At 46.4% G+C, this 25,227-nt stretch overlaps 1 protein-coding gene across 5 annotated transcripts; it reads right to left on the bottom strand.

Moving 5' to 3' along the window:
- Positions 1 to 2,763: 2,763 nt before the first annotated feature.
- LOC120955311 (dual specificity tyrosine-phosphorylation-regulated kinase mbk-2-like) lies at positions 2,764 to 24,381 on the bottom strand. 5 transcript variants are annotated; one of them, XM_040376046.2, is made up of 3 exons: positions 24,050 to 24,381; positions 21,997 to 23,115; positions 2,764 to 9,792 (listed from the first exon to the last, which is right to left on the bottom strand). In XM_040376046.2, the coding sequence occupies exon 3, from the start codon at positions 9,496 to 9,498 to the stop codon at positions 6,298 to 6,300; it is 3,201 nt and encodes a 1,066-aa protein (XP_040231980.2). In that variant the 5' UTR covers positions 9,499 to 9,792; positions 21,997 to 23,115; positions 24,050 to 24,381; the 3' UTR covers positions 2,764 to 6,297. The 5 variants fall into 5 exon arrangements, with proteins under 5 accessions (XP_040231980.2, XP_040231979.2, XP_040231985.2 ...); XM_040376045.2 differs by having other exon boundaries at positions 24,107 to 24,381; XM_040376051.2 differs by having other exon boundaries at positions 21,997 to 23,112; positions 24,107 to 24,381.
- Positions 24,382 to 25,227: the final 846 nt, after the last annotated feature.

The following is a 25,227-nucleotide window of genomic DNA, read 5'->3' as shown; positions in this document are numbered from 1 at the left end:
TGCTTCTCTGCTAGCACATTGTTTTTTTTTACGCTAAATGTCGATAGTTTTGATCACTCCTTCTCCCTTCTCTTCTTCACCCCATCTTCACGCATTAAATCTCGTTCCCATTGTATCCTCTAAGGTTAAGAGGAGAAAGGAAGTTCACGGAATCACGTTTTCTTTTTTGCTTCTATATCCTCTTTCTTTTCCCTTTTTTCATTAAGCTAATACACTTGCTTTTGTTTTGCATTTCTCTAAGCTGATTGCTGATTTGGTATTTTCGTGTCACCAGCAGCAGTGTAGCACGTGCGCACGTGGTGCAGTTCTGTGTGTATTCATGCCTTTGCTTTACCACTCTTATTTTCATCTCTTTTTGAAAGATCGCTTGTATGCTCCCCATCATCCAGTATCTAATTGCGTTTTCTCGTGTTTTTAGTGCTTTGTTTATGTGTGTGTTTGTGTAGTTTTGTGTTTTGTTTCCTTCTTCTAACCAACAGGATATCTTCGTTTTTTTGCAATCGATTTTACTTTATTTGTTTGAAATAACTTTCCCTAAACATAGTTTGATTGCTATACTTTATCTGTGCGTATTGATTGGGTTTTTTTGCTAAATTTGTAACATGGAAAACATGTTTTCCTACCCCACACACAATGATGCTTCTTTTCTCGCACAGTAGGGGGGGGCTAAATGCATAATTTACTCCCTCCTACTCTCCTCTTCAATGAATTATTACCGTTGCTTCTTGGTGTGTGCATTTCATTTTTGTTAATTTTTCTACTTCTCCTTCTCATGCGTGAGAGGCTCGTCTTCTTTGTTTTTGGTTGATTAATTTAGGATATATCGATTTGTTGCTTTTTTTTGTTGCTACACAAGTTTTCCTTTGCTTGCCAGTACATTTTCGCTTCGCTTTACAAACACGCACACACCGAGAACACATGATTAGGTATGCCAAACAGTGGTAATATAAGGGGTAAAGTTGATGTTCTAATGGGGTAGAGTTTAGTAGCAGGGTAGAGATCAGCCAAAAACAGTACAAGTGTAGTGAGTGCATTTCATCAGTAACAGTAACAAAGCATTAAGCAACAGGGGAGAGTTTTTTTGTTTTTTGCAAACTCCGCCACGCCACGTGTCGCGTCGTTTTTGCTGACCGGCACGTGGTTTTTCGTTTTTTGTGTTTCAATTTAACGCAACGGAAACTAAGGCATGTGCGATTTAATCGACTCCTATACACACACAATTAAGACAATTATTAGGCTTCTTCTTCTTCGCAGCAGCAGGTGGTGGTATATGTGGATCTAAGTCAAACTCAACATCATCATTTGCTGTACACCTTATGTTTGCTATTCACGCTTCCACGCTCTTCTCACAAAATGATTACAGAGTATTATTCGTATGTTTTTTGTTGTTTTTTCTGTTATCGGTCCTACTGCTATGGTGACACAGTTCATCACATCTTAAACGGATGTTTACAACACACTTGTTACATTCAAGCACCACGATATTTTGTCCACCCCGCGGAGGACATAGGACTTTCTCACATGAGTTACGATTTTGAATCTTAAACCGGAACACCGCTAACGACGGATGTGTCGTGGTTTTTAGAAGAAAAAAAATCATAAGAACAAGCTCAGCAGCAACACATTTACAAAACACAAACACGCTTACACCGAGAAACTAAAGTGAATCGAATATTGAAAGCAAAAAGTAAAAAATAAAGTGAAGTAAGCAAGTGTATTTTACACATGCATGCGCCACAAGTCGTGTGTATTAAGGACAATTTGCTAACTTAGGATAAGTGAACATCTTCTCCCGTACTTCTTAGCAGAGTACACGTACAGTCAGTCTGAGTCACACGAAGCACACCACACCACGCAGTAGGAGAGAAAGGTTGTCGTAACTAAAATGCTAAACCTTAACTTATGTACATTACATCTAAAGATCACGCTGCAAAAAAGATCATACTGTTTCTACGTTCGTTTTGAATAATATTAGTGCATTAACTTATCGCATTCCGCACGCACGCTGAAGGAGTGTGAGGAGAATGAGCGCCTGTTTCTTCGCCTGTTAGGTGAATGGAATCAATTGAGTTTCACTACTTCATTGTTAAGTCGTGTTTTCGGCTGGTGAAAATTAAAAACAAGGCTATAAATGGCAGTGTGATAAAGTAACTGAGTGTAAAGAACTAAGTAAGTGGGTTGTCATTGAACTAACGCAAGGTAGAAAAGGGACTTATCACAATGTCTAGAAACGGTTATGATAAATGGTGTCGCGCTTAGAGTGAACAGCAGGATGAAGAAACAAGAGTGGAAAAGAATGGAATTACCGCTCTTTCTAACCCCAAAATACAACAAACTAAGGTGTAAATTGGGGAGATAGCAGCAGTTGTAGTAGTTACGCACATCCTCCTCCTTTTTTGTTAACACACATCTCCTTGTCCCATCTTTTCCGTTCCTTTCCACTACCCCCTCTTCGTTGAGATTATTCTTCATGTCACGTGTTTGATTTTTACGCTAAATCTTGTCTTTTTGTTTAAACATTAAGGCTTTTCATTACTTTCTTTGCTCGTTTGCTATCTTTAATTTACTTTACTCTTCTTTTCCAATGTCCAACTGTCAATCCTTTTTTTGCTTTTCCGTTTAGCACTGTTCTGTTCGTACCAGAGCCTTTTCCTTTTCTTTCGTGCTACATATTAGTGTTTTGTTTGTTTGCTTTTGTTTTGTTTTATAGTTACCGTGAAATATTTGCACTAAAGTAGTCTACTTTACTCTTTATTTACAATGTTGTTTTTTTGTTTTTTTGCCTTATTGCCTAGTAGCATGCCTTATTTCTTGCAACGTGACACGTTCGTCATCTAAATTAGCTATAGCGTTTTCCGTCCATCCTTATCTACCAATTATAGCGTGTTGCTCTCATTTGATGCGGTTAGGATCTCTACAATTATCTTATGCTCCTTTCCACTATCCCATGCATAGTAGTGTTGTTGTGTGTTGGTTGAGATGTACATTCTCTACAGTTCTAATGCACTTTTGCTTTTGCGGCTGGCAAGTGCGTGAGAGTGTTTTCAGTGGCTCTCCTTTAGTTAGTTTGTCCGTTTCGTCACTTCTAATTTTACTATTCCTCTCCAGGTCGTCGCAAACCCTTACTTTAGGGCTTCAACACCCTTTCTTCCCATCAAAAAAACTATACTACTACTACTAGGTTCTATTACTTCTCTATTCATTCTAGCTTACAATGTGCAGTCCTTTTGATTACTTAGTTTCGGTTTCGCGGCTAGAAAATCGTCCATCACACCACAGCGGACACACAAACGGACACAACACTCACAGCAAATACAGACGACAAATGTACCTATTTCTTCTTCTCGCGCATTCCATTCCTCGCGAAGCCGTTACAATATTTGATAATTTGATGGATGTGTCTTGTGGCGTGTGTCCCTTCTTAACGAAATATTGCGATTTGTGTGTGTGCTTTTCCTTTTGTCTTTATACCATACTGTTTCCCTCATTATCTATCATACCAGTTATCATCGGTTTATATCATACCAGTGCGATTAGAGAAGCGAATTTTGGGTGATTATTTGATTGTTTGGTAGTTGAACGAAACACATATCTGTATGGATTTTGTTTTCCTTCCAAAATTGTGAATAAACTTAATGTTGAGACACATTTCAGCTAGACGGGGGGGTTTTACACTGTTTATAGTTCATCTGCATACAATCAACCATAAGTACACAGAGCGTAAACATAATACAAAACAAAACAAAAAAAAAGCTAGTGAACATGAAATACGAAATCTCTTATTGCTGGCAACCACAGACAGATCCGGATCCACCCGGCGTGTGTGTGTCTGTGTGTGTGGGAAGGCGATTAAATACTTTAAACGTTTAGCTGTACTTTGCTCATCCGTACAATATATTGCGCCACAATAGCGGTTGGACTATTTCATGCTTTACTTCGCTTCAGTCGCGCTATACAATCAAAGCAAAGTAAAGCAACAAAAAAAAATACGGAAAACAACATTTGGGGATTATTTGTCATATTTAATGTGTCTGGTTGTGTTCTTTTTTTTTTCTTCCTTTCTACCCTCTCGGCTTTCTCGCTTGGTAACACACCCAATTGTCGCTACGAAATGTGTCTTTTCTAAACGATTGAGTGGCTCTTTCCTATACGTTAATTGGCAGTTAGTTTCGCTTTACGCGGGTTTTGTTTTACGTCTTTTACGCGCGTCTACCACGTGTCTCGTGTGTAATACAAGTGGGAAGGGCAGACGGGTGATAGTGATTGATTTTTGATAATATTTGAGCATTTTGAGGTTGACCGTGAGTAAGTTGCTGCGTATGTGTGTGGTCTTCCGCTATCAGCTAAGTAATACTATAGTTGTGTATGTGTGTGTGTTTGGGAGAGCAACGGGGTTGATGATCGTAAAGTCTATTCCATTGTACAAATTATGTTATGTCCTGTGTGTCGATAGGAATGAGAATTAGACTAAAATAAACTACATTTCCTACACACGCACACACACGACGACAACGATTGCTCTAGCTAGGATGATAAGCATACTTTAGTTTTGCGTACTAAAGGGCGGGCATTACGGGCGGATCCCGTCACACCCACCTTTTCATTTCATTTTCTTCAGTCTAATTTTGCTAACAAGCAGCGTAGTGTCCTTCTACACGACCACTCAACCCTTTAAGACAATAATGATTGACAACAAACGTGTACATCCCATCGGCGGAGGGGCGTGGGGGAAAAAGCCTATTCTTTTAATGATATTTCGACAATCCCCATTCTCCGGGGGTGGGGCTAATTTTGCAATTCGTTCGTTAGTATGGGTCCAAATAAATCACCTCGCTGGTCAAGAATTTCCAACACTACCAAGCTCAATCTCTTTAAAATCGTCACAACTTTTACTCATTTTTTTGGTATTGGTTTGCTTTTATACGCAGATCGTTCTGTTTTGCTCTACTGTAGGTACACGCACTTGTTGACATTTCAATGGTCAATGTCCTGCGTTTGAGTTGTTCGTTAATCTTTAAACAGTCTCTTCACTATGCTCTACCCCTTGCGCACAAAGATACCCGGGCTTTTACAGATGTCTAATGCCGTTGATCCTTTAACCCCGGACCAACGGGGGATGGGATATGATGAAATTCGCCACGCCCAGCTTTTAGTCCTTTTAGTATATATCGACCAAACGAACCGATCCATGGAAAACAAATCCATTACTAAACATAAAAGGCAGTGTGATAAATGTAATATTAGGATGAGGATTAGAAATCACAAGACATGAATTACGCGTGTCCAACATTGGCTATGTTTGAGAACAAATTCAATAAAAAATAAGCTACATAAAAGTCTGGTGCGTTACTTTACCCATTCAAAGTAACCATGGAATTGCCCATGCAACAGCAGCATGGGTAGTCCTTCTGTCCATTCGCGTCTGCTCTAATCGAACTGTTCAGACGATGAGAAAATTAACTAAAAAATATATCGTAATAGCCCTCAAGCACAAACACACTTTCAATAGCTAGACCGCTCGCTTCCCAATTTGCCTATCTACATTGCTCCGCCCGGAAAAAGCTCTCTGCACACGTTTTGCAGCAAACACCGTCCGTTTCGCTTGCTTGCTTGCACCTTAAACTGAGACCGCGCGTACCTTCTCCGCCACAAACTCCTCGCTAAGCACGATTATTTATCCTACGTTACTGTATGAAAGACGACGACTTCCTGGAGACAAAAGCACTGCGCGCGCTTAACCGCGCCGTAGTTTTAGCTTCCCCCCTGCTCACCACCTGCCGCCGGGCCGCCGTGATGATGAGTTGTGGAAGGAGGAGGTTGTGGTTGATTATTGCTGCTACTGCTACCGTCCGCCACCGTGCCCAGGGCCAGGGCGGCCAGCTGAACCGTCGACGGCTGGTGGTCGGACGCCTGATGATGCCTTCTCCGTTCCCCGTGCCCCGGTTCCACTACCCCGTCACCCTTCGCTTTGCTACCGTGAATCACCAAGGACGAGTCCAACCCCAGGGAGGCGACCGTGCGCCCCGTCGCCAGTATTCGCCCCTCGAGCAGGGCCTGCAGTGAGGTCGCTTGCCGCTGGCAGGTCGGCTGCTGCATCGACCCTGCCAGCGTTATCATCGAGCTGGAAATGCCGGACGACAGCAGCGAGGAGGAGGCGGCCGTGGGCGATGTTTTGCTGAGGCCGCCGCCGATACCGCAGCCCGCCGGCAGCGACAGTGCCGAGGAAACTTTCTTCAACGACACCGGCATCCCCCCGGACGACGAGGAGGTTGCCGCCGCTGCGAGCGCTTTCTTCTGCTAGGAGCCCATGGAAATGGTGCCGGCGGCCGCTGCCGCCGCCGCCGCCGCCAAACTGCCTCCCGCATTGCTTTCCAGCGTGCCACCACCGCCGCTCACCATCGAAGAGCTCAGCTGCTTGCTGATCGAGCTGGCCGTCGAGTGGGACGAGCTGCCGCCGGCCACCGTGCCGCTACTAACCGTCGTGGAGGCGGCCGACTCCGACCCGCCATCGCTCACCTTCACCACCTGCGGCGACTGGGGCAGCATCCGGTGGAACCAGTTGTGGTTGAGCGCTTCCTGCGGCGTCATGCGGCGCTTCGGATCCCACCGCAGACAGTGCTTCACGAAGTCGAGGAACAGCTCGTCACAGTAGTTCAGCACCTTGGCGAGATCGCGCGTGCCGGGCGCACCGCGGTAGCGTCCCCGCTTGCTATAGCTACCCTGGATTTCCTCCCGTCCATCCTCCCGGAAGCTGAGCGAGCAGTAGTGCGGGAACTGATCGTCCCCGTCGTACGCGAAGTAGCGCGACGGCCACCGGGCATTGTGCAGCAGCTTGAGTGGCGGCATACCGAGCAGCTCGATAATGCACGCCATCTGGTCGTACTCGTCCTCGCCGGGCAGCAGCGCCGACCCGGTGTACAGCTCCGCCACGATGCACCCGAGCGACCACATGTCGATCGCCATGTCGTACTTGGCGCCGAGGATCACCTCCGGCGCCCGGTAGAACCGCGACTGGATGTACGTGTAGACGCGCTCGTTCTCGAAGCAGCTAGACCCGAAATCGATCACCTTAATGCCCGAGCGGCCCTGCTGCTTGAGCAGGATGTTCTCCGGCTTCATATCACAATGGATGATCTTGTTCTTGTACAGCGCGTCCAGGCACTTCAGCAGCGAGTGGGTGAACTTGCGCACCAGCTGCATGCTGAAGCCCTTGAACTTGTTCTTCTTGATCAGCTCGTACAGGTTGATGTACAGCAGCTCGAACGTGATGCACATGTGGTTACGAAACACGAAGCTGTCGTACATGTGGATGATGTTCATCGAGTTGTACCGGTCCTGCGCCCGCAGATGCTTCAGGATGCGAATTTCCTCCTGCGCCTGCCGGTGGAACCGCTGCTCGTTGCGGATCATCTTCAGCGCCACGTGCTGGAAGTTGCGATGGTCGTACGCCTTCACCACCTGCCCGAAGCTGCCCTTGCCGATGATCTTCAGCACCTCGTACCGGTACGCTATGTGGTCGTGCGCGATATGGATGTACGAGCCCTGCTCGTTGTCGTAGTCGGAGTTGCCCGCCCCGCGCCGCTTCTTCGCGTTCGCACCGATGAAGTAAATGCGCGGATAGTTGTAGATCTCGTGATGCTCGTACTGCGTCAGCTTGTCCATGTACAGCCGCAGCACCTCGAACGGTGCCAAGCTCTCCGTTATTCGCACCTCCTCCCCACCATTACCCTGCTGCTCTTTCTGCTGCTGCTGCTGAGCATGTTGCTTTTGTGCACCCTGTTGCTGCTGCTGCTGCTGCTGCTGCTGCATCTGTTGCAGCTGGTGCTGATGATGCTGAATGAAATGTTGCTGCAAATCACACACCTTTTGATCAACCGAGTGTCCCAACTTGGCCACCTTCGTCAAGCTCACCTCGTCCTTCTTCATCGTGTTGTTGCTGCTGCTGCCGCCGCTGCTGCCGCCCGTAGTGCTGCTGTTGCTGCTGTTGCCCAGCAGGTGCGACGGCAGCATCGTTTGGTCTTCCGGGTCCATCAGCGTGATGTTGCCGATGCGCGTCACCTTGCAGTAGCTGGCGGCGGCGGAAGCATCATTCCCCTTCGCCACATTACCGCTGCTCCCGCCGACCGTACTGCGCAGATGGTGCAACTGCTGCTTGTGCAGGGCTTGCTGTTGCGCCTGCTGCTGCTGCTGCTGCACGGCGGCAGCGGACGATGTGGGCAGTATCGAGACCGAAGCCGAACTGTCATGATGATGGTGGTGGTGATGGTGCTGCTGCTGCTGCTGGTGCTGATGGACCGCATCGGCACTGAGACCCATCTTGCTGATGCGCGTCATTTTGCTATAGTTTATCGGGACGTCACTCGCGGCGGCAATTGCAGCACTGTTATTGCTACTACTACTGCTTGTATTGCTACTGTGTTGTTGGTGCTGCTGCTGCTGATGGTGATGCTGCTGGGCTGCCACCATTTTCTGCTGGTGCTGATGGTCATGGGAAGCGTACGAGTGCCGCTCGCCACCGCCACCACCGGCATTGATTGCGGAGGAATGTGACTGTTTCCCGCTGCCCGATTGGGGCGGCACCACCATCAGTATGCTTCCTCCGCCTCCCCCCGCCGTACTGCCGTTCGTGGAAGCTCCATTGCTTGCCCCGTTGCCACCGTTCGGGTTGGACATGGTGCTGGCCACCGCGCCATCCACATCGCACAGCCGGAAGGTCAGACTGTCCAGCATGTTGCTACCGCTGGGGCCACTCGTCGTCACCGGCAAGCTGTGGTGATGGTGGTGCTGTGGATGAGATCCCTGCTGCTGCTGTTGCTGCTGAGACAGATGAGGATGATGATGCTTATTCTGATGATGCTGAAGTAGAAGCAACTGTTGCTGCTGCTGCTGCTGCTGCTGAGGATGCTGGAAGTGGAGTTGCTGATTCAGTTTGCTGCTGCTACCGCTGCTGTACCCGATCGAGGTAGCACCATCACACAGCGAACCGATCCACTTGTGCGTACCGCCGCCCGTGCCCGTCGGTTTCCCGCCGATGCTGCTCAAATTACCGCTGCTGCCCCCGAACAGGATCGCGGACGAGGTCAGCGAGGACGTTTTCAGCGAGGACGGCGGCCCAATCAGGGCCGGCTGAAACGTGGTCAGCCCGCCCGTGCCGAGGCTGCTGATATTGTTGCTGCTGCCGCCGCCGATGATGCTGTTGCTGCCCAGGATCGTCGACGACGCGTTACCGTTCACCTTGTCGCACCGCAGCGAGCTGGTGCTGCTGGACGGTATGCCGGACGAGCCGACTGGCGCACCACCGTTTGCCAACAGCAACGAGTACCCGTTGCCGCCGCCGCCGATCCCCGTTATCGAGTGCTGCCGGGTGAAGAGGTTAGCACCGACGCCGTTAGCACCGTTACTGTTGCTGCCGTTGCCACCGTTACTGTTGCCAGCGTTACAGTCCATATCTACGACATCACAGTGCGCGAACAGGCGACCGCTGCTCGCAACCAACATGCTCCCCGGAGGCTGCCGAACGGGGACCCGATCCTGCCGGACCAGCTGCCGGTTGTGCGGCCCTGGTGCAAAGGGTTGCCGGAGCTACTGTTACTGCTGCTGCTGCTGCTGCTTCTAAAACAAACGCTGACTGACAGTGCCGTACACTAACGGTCATAGTGTTGGTGTGTGTCTGTATTCTCGATGCGATTCTTTTTACAGCCTCATTTCAATTCTCTTGTTCTCTCTTCCTTTCTTCACACCTCCAGCAGAGAAGTTTTGTGTGCAGTTTCGTCGAGAAAACGTTCGTTTTACCTAAAACAAAAAAGAACATCGATTAAAATCTATATTCAACAGGGAACACTGTGAGGGTATTGAAGTGAAATTGATTCAAGTCTTTCGCACAAAATCAAACGATTAGTTCGTTTACTTTACCTCCCGAGGTTATATAACGCTTTCATAACGCCATAAAACAAACAGAAGCACCAGTGCCAATAATACTCTTCTTTCTCGGATGTAATACAGTAGTAAAATCATAAAAAAAACACTCTGCAACGCTATAACCGATTGCGAACTCTTGTGAAACCAAACCACCAAGGAATCAAAAGCCAAAATGTAACCCTATCGGTCTCAAAAAACAAACAATAAAACCTCGTTCCGTTCTACGCGATGAAGGTTGGTGGAGACTGTCTTTTTTGTGAGTTTAATTGTGACCCGGGGAATGGCCGTGCAGGGCGAATTATAGGGCCGGTCCCCTTCTTCTGGCTGGCCGGAGCAGAATCGATCTTCCGGAAAAATAGGTGGAGCCACATTCAAAAGGTTTTTTTGGTTACGGTTGTGTGTCGTATGCGCTCTGCTTTTCCCTGGCGAGGTTTTGGGTTTGCTGTTGAGCCATATGGAGACAAGATTGATGCTTGATTTCATAATTACACTAAAAAAGTCAAACATATCTGAGCATAGGATAGGCACAACACATAATCAAAAATTCATCTCGTTTTGAGACACAGAACATGCTAAACACACAAGGCTTTGGCACTGATCCAAACCTTCCCATCTAACCTGCGTTCTAAATTATTCGATCGAAACCGTGCCCCACCAACACACACACACACACACATTTCATCACCTCATGAATCATAACCTTTTGCATAATTATTGCTCACAGAAATGAATCAATAAGCTAGAGGAGCAAATGGTTGTTGTCCAGCCATCTTTACGTCGAGCTCTGACAACACACAGAGAGAACTGGTGGTGAGCGAAAACAGAATGCATTCAACCGCGCACCACACCATTTGGAGAGGGAGGGGAGCGGGCGCACACAACACACATCGGAACCACACCATGGCGGAGATATTTAGAAAATACCCATAAACTAGCCCATAAAACAAACATGAAAATAATCCCGTGCATTAACGGTAAATGCTCTAAACAACAAACCCAACATACAAGCACACACACACATCGGGGCGTTCCTTGCTGCTGCATACTTTCGATGCAATGCATTTTCCGATGAATGAGAGGTAGAAAAATGTATCTTCTCAACCACCAAAGCGCGCACGATGGTCGCTTTTTCTTAAAGAAGCCAGTTAAAGAGCAACGAGCAAAATCGCTTATGACCGGTCGGTTTTTGCCTCCCCGCGAGCAATACTAACAATAAAATAAAATGCCAGCAGGAAACACAGCAGAAAGATCGAAACCGCGGCCGGCCCACGATGACGACGACGGCGACGTTATAAAAGTGCCGATGCCGTATTGAAAAAAAAACGGGAGCAACAATAAAAACGTTACGGCCGCAAAACCCGCACGCCACGCAAGACCACTGGGGCAGTAGGTGGTAGAGGAAGTGCGCGCAAAAAGTTCCGTAAGTCGCCGACTCTTTACCGATATTCACTGACTGGGGAGCATCCTTCTCCCGGTTCATCCCCGTTTTTCCAACCCTTTCTTTTTTTTTTTTTGTTGTCCATTTGGTTGAGTTCTCTGGTGTGGAGAACGGCGGACAGAAGAAAACGTTCGAATACCTATCGATGGATCGTATGAGCCCCGCAACATATAAAAACACAAACACACACACCACACACCACACACATCACCGTCTAACGGGGATTCTTTCCTCTTTTCTCCGGCGACCCACACACACACACACTTGGGGAAGGTGAGGAGGAAAGGGGGGTGGTAAGATAGCTAGAGGTGTGGGGGTATTAAGACAGTGCGCGCGCGCGCACACCCGTATGCATTACACACCAAGCCGGTTGCAGGCTGCGCGATTCTTTTCCCTTGAAGTTACAACTAAAACGGATTGAGTGGGAAGCTAAAAACCTGTATTAAGCCATCTATATAAATTTAATTATATTTTTAATGATTTTTTAGAATTATTGTACGCAATCAATGTCTAAACAGAATAAAAAAAACAAAAAATAATAAACAAAAAATGCTTACTGCTTCTATAAAGATTAAAATTCGATTTTGGTCCTTCGAACCGGATTTCTTCGCATAAGATGACGTCACATCATGAGGATGACACTAAAAAGGGCTGATGGATAACTTCTGACCCAACTAGTGTCAATCAACTCTTCCTTCTCTTACATATAGAGCGGGGAAACACCACCTATCCCGGTGGGCAAAACATTCCAAGATAATATTGCACACTTCTTCTCTTCAATCCTCTTCTTTCTTTACTCTCTCATTACACTCCTTTACTTGACGCAAACCGTTCAAAGTGCGCGCACCTGCCCATTGGGAGGGAGTGAGGGGCGACTTAGGGGGTTCTATCTGCCAGTTTAGGGCAGGAATCAGTGCTGATCGTGGATGTGTGTGTGTGTGTGTGTGTGTGTGTGTGTGTGTGGTGTGGGGCCCACACATCATTTCTCGCACATCAGTTCTCGTTTTGCTCCCTTTCTACTAGAGCGCGCGCTCTGTTTCGTGCACGGAGGGAAAGAGCTACCACCAGATGCTGGCTGACGCATTCAACATACCCCACCCCGTGTGGGGGTCCGTCGCTGTGACCATTATGTGCACCATCAAACAAGAGCAACATTGGTGGGTAGAAGCAGAAGCCGGGCGAGTCAGGCCAGCAGCACCACCACCAGAGTTCCCGTTCGGTGTTCTACTATTGCGTGGAAGGTTTTCTAATTTTTATGATTGCAACTAAAGATGTTACACTGTTTAAATGTCCGTGTGTGTGTGTGTGGATCGTAGCTGTGATCCCGGGAAGGCCCCAAAGTAAACGGTTGAAGAAAATTGGAAAAAAGTCGGTTACGAGGGAAAAGTTAACAGCAAATGGGGAACGGCACCACACCAGCAGCAGCAGAAGGGTTTAACTTTCAATCTGTTACAGGAAGACAGCAATCAGTAGTTACAGGCAATTCATTAATAATTGATGAATCATTTAATAAAAACACAACGGGCTGCAGCAGCTCTCTTTTCTTATAGATATCTCAATAATTTTTGTCTCGCGTTTCTTCTCGTTTTGGTTTTGGGATTTGATACACGATCCGTTTACAGACGCGTTATAGATGCTACTGCGTCTATCGATTGCTCCATCGAGCTGTCCTTTGTGACAGCAGATCAAAAACCAATAAAAGCATTTGCGTGGCTACATCCACAAGCCTTACGTGACAAATTGAAGCCATTAATCGTCTTTTGAGTGAAACCAAATTATTGCTTCCGCTAAATTCTCTAAAAAAAACTCACAAAATAACAAGAGTAGCTTTTGCAAGTCTTTAATGATCCTAACATATTCATAGCCTTAACGAAGTTTACGCCGTTTCTTTCATTAGCTAAAGGCCACTCGTCTCGGCTGGTCAAGTCAAAGTGTAACGTGCGATGAGTGCGAAAGACGGAAAGATCCAAATGAACTGGCCAAAGTTTGGCAATGAACCGGCAGCGTGCCATCGCCGTCGTCGTCGTCGTCGTGGTCATCAGTGAGCGCAATACGAGAGCGATGAAGATAACACACTCAAAACCAAGCAAACCATAAAGAAACACATCTCAACCGAAGCGAGAAGCGAACAACTGACCGCACGCGTCCTTCACATTCGTGTGCCCCACCGCCACCACCACCCAACCGAAAGGGGGGAGGGGAGGACTGGATATTTCTGTTTTATTTATCTTTCACACACTGTGTGCCCTGGTGTCGTGTCGCCTCCGATTGTCGCCTCGGTCAACTTCACTCGACGTGTCTCCTTTTCTCGTGAAAGTGTAGTGGCGGCGGCGGCATCGGCGGCATGCACCAGTGACCCAAGCGAAGCTGTCAAAACATGCGCAACGACGTGCGATTGATTGGCAATGAACCAAACCATCCAGCAGGGTGCAGGGATTGGGTGTGCAAATTTCAATGCCACGCAGAGTCATTTGGAAGCCGATTAATGAGTGGCATTGCATTGCAGGTAAGAGATGTGCTAATTTTCACCTTCCACACAACATAAAACACAAATTGCTTGCGAAAAATGCCAAACATTGAAAGAGTTTGCCAATGCTATCGGACGTACGATCACATAGGCAACACACACGCAGCAAATACTAAGGATTATTACTGCTTAACGAATCGAGTAAAAGCTTCAATTTCACCTCTACCACCGGGCATGAGGTTTGCTCTCATGGTTGCTTCTTATCTCCCTGTTGTGTGTTTCCTACTCCCGTTCCGTTGTTTCTTCTGCTTTTACATACCACTTTCGCACAACTCGGTTATTTTTTTTTTTAGTTTTTAATGATTTACACTTGGCTTCTACTGCTGTTGCTTTTCTTCGCTTCGTTTTGCACGTTTTCTTTCCTCTGCTCTCTTTTCTTATTATTTCATTTTATGAATTTTGATACAATTTAGGAAATTGGTCCATCCGCAAAACGCGCTAGCTTTGCACATTTTCCATTTGCATGCGCGCTAACGTCATTCCCCTAAAGGGTTTAGCTTTTTCTCTTCTTTTTTTTTGGTTCGCTCTGTTTTTTGCACCTTTTTTGTGTGTTGCTTTCCTTTGCCACATCTTTTTGCGGGGGAATCTTTGTGTCGAGTGACACGCGATCCCCCCAGCAGCAGCAGCAGCAGCAGGTAAACGAGGTGGACGACAACGCCGTCAAAAGGTGTACACAGCCCAACAAAGCAGTATACACTGCCGTATCACTCGCTGGGGAGCAGTGACGCAGTCTGCTGCTGGTGGGGCCAAATGCACTAATGCATATCGATCCAGCTAGCCACCAGAGAGCCACATCAGAGCCACACAACCGCTAACTAGGCACCAATGGGGGAGCAGATGGAAATATTGGCCACCGAAAACCATTTGGCATGCAAACCGAATGTCCAGCGGGATTGGACGTCTAGGTGAAACGTTTTACCCTTTTTTTTTTTTGGTTGTTGTGTTTCACAAAAATACACCCCAGGGCACTCTGCAGATATTGCAAAGAGACGGGTGGGGTGTATTGAGGAAAACCATGATACATGATATGGTGAAACATGTGTAAAAGTACGGATTGCTGTCGGCTTACCAACCAATGCCTATACCTTGTCGATTGGTAGTAGAGTGTGTGTGTGTGTGCTTGTTTGGTGCAGGATTCCTTACCCAACCCTACCCATATTCAACCCCAAAACAGATGATAAGGCTTCCGAGCGGAGAAGGCATTTTGTTTTTTTTTATAATCTTCCCGAACGCAAAGCGAACGTCATTAGTCAGCTCTCGTTTGACATCATTCTCGTTCAGGAACAGCAACACAGTGCAACGCTGTGTAAATAAAACTTATTTTCCATTCAAACATCAAACGAGCGATAAGGAAAAATAGGTTCAAAAGTCAAGCGTAGTAGAAAAATAAACAAAACAAACATTGTATTTAAATTCTTGCATACAAGCATTCTCCAAACGTGCAACGAGGTTATAAATACTGTCAGCTTTGGCGCCCTCTAGACTGACCCACAGGGGTATTTGCGTGTGTTTGTATTTTATGTCACCCTCAGAAGCACCTGTCCACTAACCTCCCCCCCCCCTCCCCCCCCCCCTCTTTGGAGTACACTATGTATCACGCTATCCTTTAAGTTTTTAACAGCAACTCTTAAAAATCAATGCCAACCAACACACACACGATGCGGCATCACCTCGGCTAAAGGGCATTAAGCACCCGGAAAATGACCACGCGCGCACTGGGGGTAAATAGAAGGAAATAAAAAAAACGACACAACAACACACACACAGAAGAGAAAAATGCGCTTGTAGCTACGAATATAATTGGTCTCGTTTTGATCGTTCGTTCGTTGGGTATATTAAGTTTTTTTTTTAGTTGCACCGCATTGAACAAACTAATGAATGACCCCAACGGGGTCCTCCATTCTTCTCCTTCTGCCACACCCCACAACTATGCCTCCCCATCGTCACACGAAAAACACTGCTCGGACAGTCATCCGAGCGCGCGGCCGATGAACCAAAACCAAAATCGAAGCCATTCGCTGCCAACCGATAAGCAATGTGGGCCCCCATGCGGCTAGCGGTGGGCAGGGCTGTCAAATGGATGATCAAGGGGCGCGAATGGAGGGATCAGGAGGGAGGGGGCAGGGGGTGGAGGCACAGCACAGTGGAAAGTGGGTGGAAAGGGTGTGTAATTGGATTAAACGCATCATAAACTATCGATGGCAGGAAAAGCGGAAGTAAAAATAAACTACCCCCGCTTTCACGCGTATCTGTTTATTTTATAAAAAAAAAATTGTAACCAACTAGGCGGCCTTTCCTTTTATGCATGAGCATGTGGTACATACATTTGGAGAATAATTTAACAACTTTTTTTTTTACAGCCCCACACACGCTTATATTGGATTTGAATCTTCAGTGACAAAGAACAGCTCGATGGTGCAATCGATAGACGCACTGACATCTGTAGCGCGTCTGTGAACGGATCGTGTATCAACTCCCAAAACCAAAACGAAGACAAGTGAGACAAATTTTCTCTTATTAGGTTTAATTTCTATTTTTCTATTTATTGTAAGAGTTCTGCACAATTAATGAAGTTCAAAATTTACAAGTTTTTAGTATTTCATGACTAGAACCGACATTTTTGACGTTGCTAACTACTGCGACGCTGTATCGTTAGTCTTTTTGTGTAGCGTAAGCATTTCCGGGCCGTCAATGATAAGAAAACGTTTCAGGCTGAGGTAAAAAAGCGCCTAAACTTCAGGCGCTACTGAAGTGCAAAGGATTGAACTTTTTGGTTTGAAAATCAATCATGGCTTTTTGGTTTGCAAAAAAAAAAATCCTTCAGCTAAAAAACATAAATCAAATGAAGTTGTTAATCCGCAATATATGAATTTACATACAAAAATTCATAGCCCCAGGGCTAAAAAGAAGGAATTTTGGGACTTTGTTCCTGAGTAGAGCCAACCAATAATTTCTCAGAAATACACCCAAAGGCTTATTAGACTTATGGTTGATTTTATCTAATGGATTCAGTCCAAACTTTAACTCCAAAAATGTCCTATTCACGAACAAAAACACTACCGATCGTTAAAAAAAAATAACCTTTTTAATTCTTTACGCACTCTTAACTCCGCGGAGTTCGCCAACCCTGACGATCTTTGACAACCATATGCCCGCGCCCGTGTCTTCTGCACCCGCGACACTTTGAGTCACCCCCTCGGCGTCACCCCGAATCCCTCTCTGCTTCCTCGCTAACCCTTCTGCCACACGCCCGAACGGGCGCACCGATCGCCACCGACACACGCCGTCATCGGCGATCGAGCGATGAACTGTTGCTGATGCGGAAACCTGCGTGCGCCGAATGTGTGTACACGCCGGGGGGAAGGAACACCAAAACGAGAGTCCACCACCATCATCAGGGGTGTCTCGGGAAGACAACAAGGCTCACACACACACACACGCACAAAGGCAGGGCCGTGTTTTACGCGAGAGAGCAGCGTTTCGCTTTGTTAGCAAAAGATCGCAACTCTACGCACACTACACGGAACGAGGCATTAACGCGCGGGCCTGCACCCCGGGGTGACTAGAGAAGTTGCAAACTTCTTTGGCTGCTTCGATCCCTCTCTCTCTCTCAGTATGAGCGCACCCGGCGCGTATTCTTGCACCGCCTGCGTTTACTATTCGCGCGCCCGCGTTTTAATGTTTGCTTTGAAAATTGCACCCGTACAGAGTAACCGAGCGTGTCTGTGGTTCTAGCCTGTGTGGGCAGGCACAGAAGGACAGTGTGCTCTTGTAAGGTTTCCCATCTGCTGCTATTCTTGTTTTTTTTTCTGCTATTTAGTTACTAACAGGGTTTCCTTCAATGCCTAAAGAGCTCAAAGTCAGAGCTTCCCAACCTAGTTAGATTTTTAAAAAAACTCCATAAGCAATCATCAATCCTATATGAACTTCATTGTTACAATAATGAATTCCCAATAGATAGGATTAGTGCCTCAATAAGCCGTGCATTCATTCCGACCGTTCGATCACAAATCATATCAACATGTGTGCCCCATTGAATGTTGAATACATGAAAGAATTATGCTGCACGAGGCTCCACACACACACACACACTCCGTCCCTCACACAGACGGCTGCGTAGGCCCTCTGCCCCCAGTACACTCGGGGGCTATTTTTGGCTGTTCAAAACACAAACACACACAGCAGCACCGAGCTAGAAGAGAGGCCAAAGAAATCAGCCCAACCCTTTCCCTTCAAAACCCTTCAACGCAAAACACAACACACACACACAGTGTTTTCACCGGCTTCTCTCTTTTTATCTCGCCCCCCCCCCCCCCCCTGGTGATACACCCCGCAGATCTGCCTCAGCCCTTGCTTTCTCTCTTCTTCTCTCGAACGATCCTCTTCTCACATATGGACGAAACCATTTTTTGGGTAATTGGGCATTTGATTTCATTCATTGAAACCCATCCCCCGCCGATTTAATTTGCGGAGAATGAACTTTTTCCTCCCTCGATTGTCCTCTCCTTCCCCGCCACATGTTCATTAGGGGGGAAAAGATTGTTTTGTTGCTGTTTGTTTTGTGTTCACAAATATGTTTCGTTTCATATGTTTCCCTCTGTGCGGAGAGAGGAAGGGATTTGTTGGAGTCGAAACACTAACCTCCCTTGGTTTTTATGATAATCATCATCATCATCATCATCATCAACTACAACAACAACAACAACATCATCGTCAGCACTGGCATTAATGTGTCTGTGTGTCTGATGAAACAGAGAGGAAGCGATACTGTGCAAAGCGAAAATCGAAAAACTCAATGATTTCGAAATGTTTGCTTAGTTTTCGCCCAACCAGGAGGAGGAGGAGGAGGAGGAGGAGGAGCGGGAGGTTTTTGGGGAACAGTTTTCTCTGTTATCAACTTCTTCCCCGCTTTTCAAAGCTCGCTGGTTTCCTTCTTCTGCAATGTCCATTATTATTTTAATGGAATCACATCTCCTTTTCCACCCCCATTCCATCCGCCAAACAGGTTCAATCGTTGTCCGGTTTCCTACTCCCTTTCTCGCTCTACCACACACACACACACACACAGACACACAGACTTCCCCCAATCCTCAATCCAAAGGAATCGGGTAGATCGATGTACATGATGGCAAAAGCAAACTCATATGTTGCTTCCATTGCTCATTCCCTCCAGCAGCCGGGCACATACATACTGTGCCGGACGCCGAATCAAGTGCAACCAGCAAAGCAAAGCACATGCGATGAGGGAAAAACACTGAGCGAGACAGGGACGGCAGAAAGAGAGCCCAACGATACGGGTTGATTGACCGTAAGCCGCGAAGACGATATGGCATTGTGTAGCATCATCCACACACAACCACACACACACACACACATACGCGCGCAGACAGAGATACATCGGCACCCAAGAACCGCGAGATCGGAACGCACACGCAACCGGCTTAACGTGCGCAAGGGCACACCGTTGCACTCACATTGCACCCAGCGATCGAATGCACCAAAAGGGGTGAGCGAACGAGAGAGAGAGAGAGATAGAGAAGGACAGTAAAGGAATCGAATGAGAGAACGAAAGGCCATCGAAGAAGTATGGTGTGATGTGTTTCATCGTCGATTAACTGCAGCAAAACAGAAGAACCGACACAGAAGCAGCCGCAGTGCCAGAAGTAACCAACAAGGGGTTCGCACCCGTTCCTCCCTAATCAAGTGGGACACCACCGCACTCTCGTCGATCGAATGTGCGTTCGGATTCTAAACGATTAACCCTCGGAATGGGGTGTAAACAACTTTATAATATTTTCATACAATTACCCTAAACAAATTATAATGAAAGTAGATAATATAATATATCCGAATTATTTGAATTAAGTTAACTATGTTCTGCAAATAGTTAATAAAGCTACAATTTTGTTGCTTTCCAATTTTGCATTAGGATGCTTTATATTGCTTATTTAATGTCTACATCGTGGAATCAGTCCGATGACCGTGCGGTTACAGGTAACGCTTCATAACAAATCAGTCCTGGGTTCAAAACTCGAAGAAAACATAACGAGAAAACTTTTATGTAATAAATATCGCACTAAGCAGACAATATACAATTAAATAAACGATGAATCAAATGTGTGATTGTGACTAACGTAAACATTTCGAAGACATTGCAATATCACACAAAACCGCCTCTTTTGGAGTTGTTCGGGGTCCATACTGTTGAAGTAATCAATCTAATCCCCATTTTAATTCTCTAAAAATCATTCAAAATCAATTCTTACCGTAAAAAATAGTCATAAAATAGACGCACCCGCCATAATAACAGGTGACCAATTGAGATGTTTGGGCCCCCCGGTTCCCTTCAAGAGTTTAATATAAAAGCAGAAAACGAAGAGAGCCAAGGTGGCCGCGCGGCATCAAACCAGGATCACACAGCAGGACCGTGTTTGTGTAAAAGCAAGAGGAAGAGAGAGAGAGAGATAAAGACAACGACTTTATTGCTCTTTTCCGCTCACTCCAGCTGAGTAGAAGAGTAGTTGGTGGAGCTGGAGCCCGTCTCAGAACAAAACCCAAACAGGATGGAGCCAATGTCGAGACGCCGCCGGGCAGCATAAACTCAAACCCCACCGTTTTCCTCACCCACCAAACGGGTGAACGTCGAAAAAATGGAAGATGCCGAAAAAAGACGGCTGAAAAAACCAAAACCCTTCCCTTCTACCATTCCAGCGCGCGCACACACACACGGGGAAGATGATGATGAACCAAAAGCACACGGCCGGGTCGGCCGCACTTTTCGACCTTCTTCCCTTCTTTGGCTCTATATTCCTGCTCCGGAGCCTTTCTCGATCTCTGTGGGCCCCCTTGGTCGTTGCGATGCTGCTGCTGCCGATCGTACCGGGGGAGTGATCTCTTGCCTGCCAAGAACAAGAACCACATTACCACTTTTCCACCGCGAAAGACAGAGGGCAGAGGCTCAAGCAGCATTAAACAGTGCCGCGGTACTGTGCTGCTCCGTTCTGGGTGGAATGGTGGAAACACACACATACACTCAATTATACGCACACCTGACCGTGTGCGTGCGTTAGAGTGCGTGTGTGTGTGTGCGTCTGTGCTACCTGTGTTAGTGTTTCCAGCGGGACCGCCAGGTTGTTTCCTTCCCATTCTCATTGTTGATGTTTGCTTTTGGCCGATGTTTTCGTCGGGTTTGCTTTGGGTCAGATTTTGCTGCCACCGCTGGGGCATTAATGCTTTTTAGAATGCTCGGTGGAAAGATCAGCAAACAAATACCACCAGGGGCAGGGCTGCTGCTGCTTCGGACGCACAGGAAGCACACTGAGGCACATTTCTTGAGAGGGCTCAAAAGAGAAACAGAAGAATCGTACACACCCAACAACAAAAAAAGAACCTTATTTCCATTTAATGAGAGCAAAATTATTGGAAAAATATCGAGAAAATGGTGCAAATGGTGGAGAACAGAGCTTCGCAGCCAGTGGGCTGTGGTTGGAAACGTTCTTTTCGAAAAGGAGATAATCGATGAGGAGTTTCTTGCAATGTTTATAATTATGTATACAACTTAAAGAAAACTGTAAACACATGTTATTAGTTTAACAAATAAATATACACAAATTTCAAGTATATAAATGGATCAGTCCAATAAAAACGATAGTTGACAAAATGTGGAAAGTAAGTTTGTTCTTAGTTCAAATTAAACTACATATGTACCAAGTATTGCATAGTTCTTTTTTATATTTTTGTTTGGGGCAATGATTTACGTCTCTTTTCAATAAAAAGGGGTCTTAGAAGATGTATATAAGTCAATATAATCATGAATAGATGTTGAATTCCATATTGAGCAAAATTTGAAAACCGAAAATCGGCTCAAAAACGAGTGTAATTGCAAAGATAAGTCATTAAGTCTTAAAAACCCGTGTACATTTCGCAGACATTCACTTCATTTATTTAGAGAGAGATTTGGAACATCTCCACCCCAATCCCTGAAGCATCAGAATAATCTTAATTTGCTCATTGAAAATGCAGCTGAACTATTCTTACTTGTGCGGGATGCGGGAATGAACCGAGAATCAATTTCAACACTCACTTACATACCGACACACAGCCAGTTACTTACATCACACAATCCTTCACATTCGCCTCCAAAGTCCTTATTCGCCGCAGCCCCGGATTTCGTTGTTTCGCCTTGCCGCCTTCTGTGTCCTTTTTCTCTTGCTGTGGCTGCCTTATTATCCTGTCTCGACAGCGTACGGTCGTCGCCTGCCCTGTTTCCGATATCCGCGTACAAGCCGACACACGTGTGTGTATGTTGCTGCTGCTGCTGCCGCTTCTGCAACGGGATGTTGATGTCTACTTATACTGCTTCTTTGCAGTATGTGCACACACTACTGCTGCGGAACACCATTTTTGCATCCATCGAGCGGGCACGGCCGAAGAGGAAGAAGAAGATGGTGGGAGGAATAAGGAAAAAGACACCACAGCACAATCGAATATCCTTCTATTCACTGCACTGGCACATTTTTTATTTTTGCTTCTTTCCCACGGGGTGTTCGAAGGGGGGAGGAAGAAAAGGAAACCCTCGTCGCTGTGTGGCACCACACTCAGGATACACTTTTATCGCTTACAAAGCGACACAAAAAGAACAAAAAAATATAACTGGAACGAAACGGATCACACACACTTTACATCGCGACACACACACTCACACGCACACAGGTACGCACACAGGTAGTATGAAGGGAACTTGCACACTTGATGAGATTGCTGGGTGTGCTGGATTTTACACAGCTGTAAATCTTGTTACACAGCAAACGCACACACACACACACCCCTTTACAGACGCACACACGCACACGGCGATGAGCCAAAAAGAAAACACACCACCGTTGACCGAGATTTTCCAGGAAACTGGCCCCCTGTTATCCGACACGCGTACCCGCGCGCACACACAAGGATAAAAGCGCACACACACAGAGCCCGAGACGCACACACACGCACAGGAACGTACGCACACACACACAGCTACACACGCACACAGCTTGCGAATCGCAACATAGATTTTCTGCCCCTTTTTTTGGAAACGAGATTCAAAGGGGGGAGGGGAGCACTGTGTTTTTCCTTCTTTCTTTTATTTGCTGTCGCTTTCCACTTACAACAACACTTTTCCCGACTTTTTTTTCCGAGCGAGCTTTTTGCTTCACTTCAAACACTGCACATTGCTCCGAATTTTCTCCTGCTGAAAGGAAAAGGGTTAATAATTCGGGTGAGACGGAGCGAAAAAGAGAGAATTGCAGAAATACAGAAGAAAAAACTTCAATATTTGTTTCTTAAGAGCAAACACTTTTTTATGTACGCATAAGCGAACGATTTTTTTTGGTTCTTCTTTGAGACGTCCGCGAAACCCGAACCGTTTTTGGACAAAATGCCTCTTTCTTGACACAATTTACATGGCTTTTGATGCTCTGTGTTTATGCTGGCCAGGGCGCGACTGTTGTCCGCTGCTAAAACATTGCAAAGCCTACTTGTCTTGGAGCTGGAGGAGAATCGTCTTGATCGTCGTTTGTCGTTGCAGTGATTCTCTGCCGTCACTTCTTCTCATTGAAGTTTTCCTCCCTACTGTTCCATCATTCCGTTTTCTGCTGCTGCTGCTGCCATCGTTCTTTCACGGTTTTGCTTTACCTTCGCTTTCTTCGCCTGCTCCGCTTCTTCTTCGTCGCACGTCACCACAGTCTTCACGCACACACAGGCAGAAGGCAGCAGTAGCAGCACCGCACACGGACACGCACACACACATACACATACCGAGCCAGGCAGGCTATTACGCACACTACCGCAAAACGCCCGTTGCTCGTTTGATCGGAAGATTGTGGAAAGAAACGGGGAAGGGAGGGGGGACGATGGTGCGGTGTCGAGTTTTTCCCTTCGTGATGGAAAACGCACGCACTGTTGCTCTGCACGCACGTGTCCACACACACACACATACACACACTCGCACGTATGCTGTAAGTGTAAACGGTCCGCCTCCTTTACAGGACACACACACGGGAAAGGTGGCTTTCTTTTTCAAAACCACTTCGGGCCAATTCCAGCGGACATGGATTTTTTTCTTCGCTCAGCGAGCCATCTGCATCATTCGCAATCCGTCGGAAATGCACAAACCTCTTAATTACCTTCAACTTATTTTTCCCATTTCTCGACAGGCTTGGTTTTCACACCCTCTTTTGTACCTTTTGCGAAGATTGTTTTGTGAGCGTTTGTACCGAAAACGGCGAGCAAACACAGGAGCAAGACCCTCAAACACAACCACACCACACCGTTCTGTTCTGGCAGCTGGGTGGGTACCAGTTCTTTCAACTTCTTTCAATTCTTTCTCCACTGCTGCTGCTGCTGGCAACGCCACTTTGCATGCGTTTTCCTCGGCTGCTGTTGCTGGTGTTGTTGTTGGTGGTGGGGCATCACTGACACATCGGTCGATGTTCAGCGCCACAAACGATTCCTAGCCGACGCTGATGCGGCAGTCAGAGTGACCAGAAAGACCGATTCATCCAAAGTGAGTTTATATATCAGCAGAGCTTATGGTGTTCTTCCTCACTAATACATCGACACACGATTTGACAATTTGTTCCATATCAAAATTTAGTGAGCCTTGAAGATAAAACGGTGTCTCGCAGAAATGGTAGATGGTGTTACTCTTGAGTAGTTGGAGGAAGCGCCAAGCGCCACAGATTAAGCTTAAACTACTGGAAAATCGAAAATTCATAGAAAAAAACGAAATCTCCATAGTTTCATTAGTTTGCTCAATAGATGGCGTATTACAACTCATCATTATATTGCTGTCCTTTTCTTGCAATGTGTTTCGACAAGTTTCATCTTATCATGACCTATATAGCCTTCTAATTTTCCGAGTAAAACTCTATATAACCGGTTGTGCGGTCAGATATGTAGGTATCGACGCCAACGACCGTTACTCAAATCTCACTTGCTTCAGTGCTGGTGACTAACATTGGAGTTTAGTATTTTAAACAATCGTATTGCCGTTCTAGTTCTAGCGATACATAACTTCAATGCAAAACCATACAACAGTACAGAGGGTGTTTGGATTTGAATTTATCGTACATTTTTGTTTAGGAGAATTTGCTGCTTGGGTCATATTTTGACAGCTCAGTGAGGGATACAGTTCCGATCCGCACGGAATGATCGATTCCGCGGTGACGCTCATCACTACCATTTTTTGTAAGGAGAAGACAGACGCTTCGTGAACTCGAGACGAGAAAGTCGTACTTGTGCGCAACACTTAAACACCACGGATTTGTTCAGCCTTTTTTCTTTAACTTCACTAAAACATGTA

The sequence above is a fragment of the Anopheles coluzzii genome, chromosome 3, assembly GCF_943734685.1.
Source record: "Anopheles coluzzii chromosome 3, AcolN3, whole genome shotgun sequence".
Lineage (NCBI taxonomy): Eukaryota > Metazoa > Arthropoda > Insecta > Diptera > Culicidae > Anopheles > Anopheles coluzzii.
Note: the sequence above shows the minus strand (reverse complement) of the source record. Positions and strands in the feature narration are given on the sequence as shown.

Coding starts and splice junctions, on each gene's coding strand:
- LOC120955311 (XM_040376046.2), bottom strand. CDS start 9,498: ATGTTGGTTGCGAGCAGCGGTCGCCTGTTCGCGCACTGTGATGTCGTA.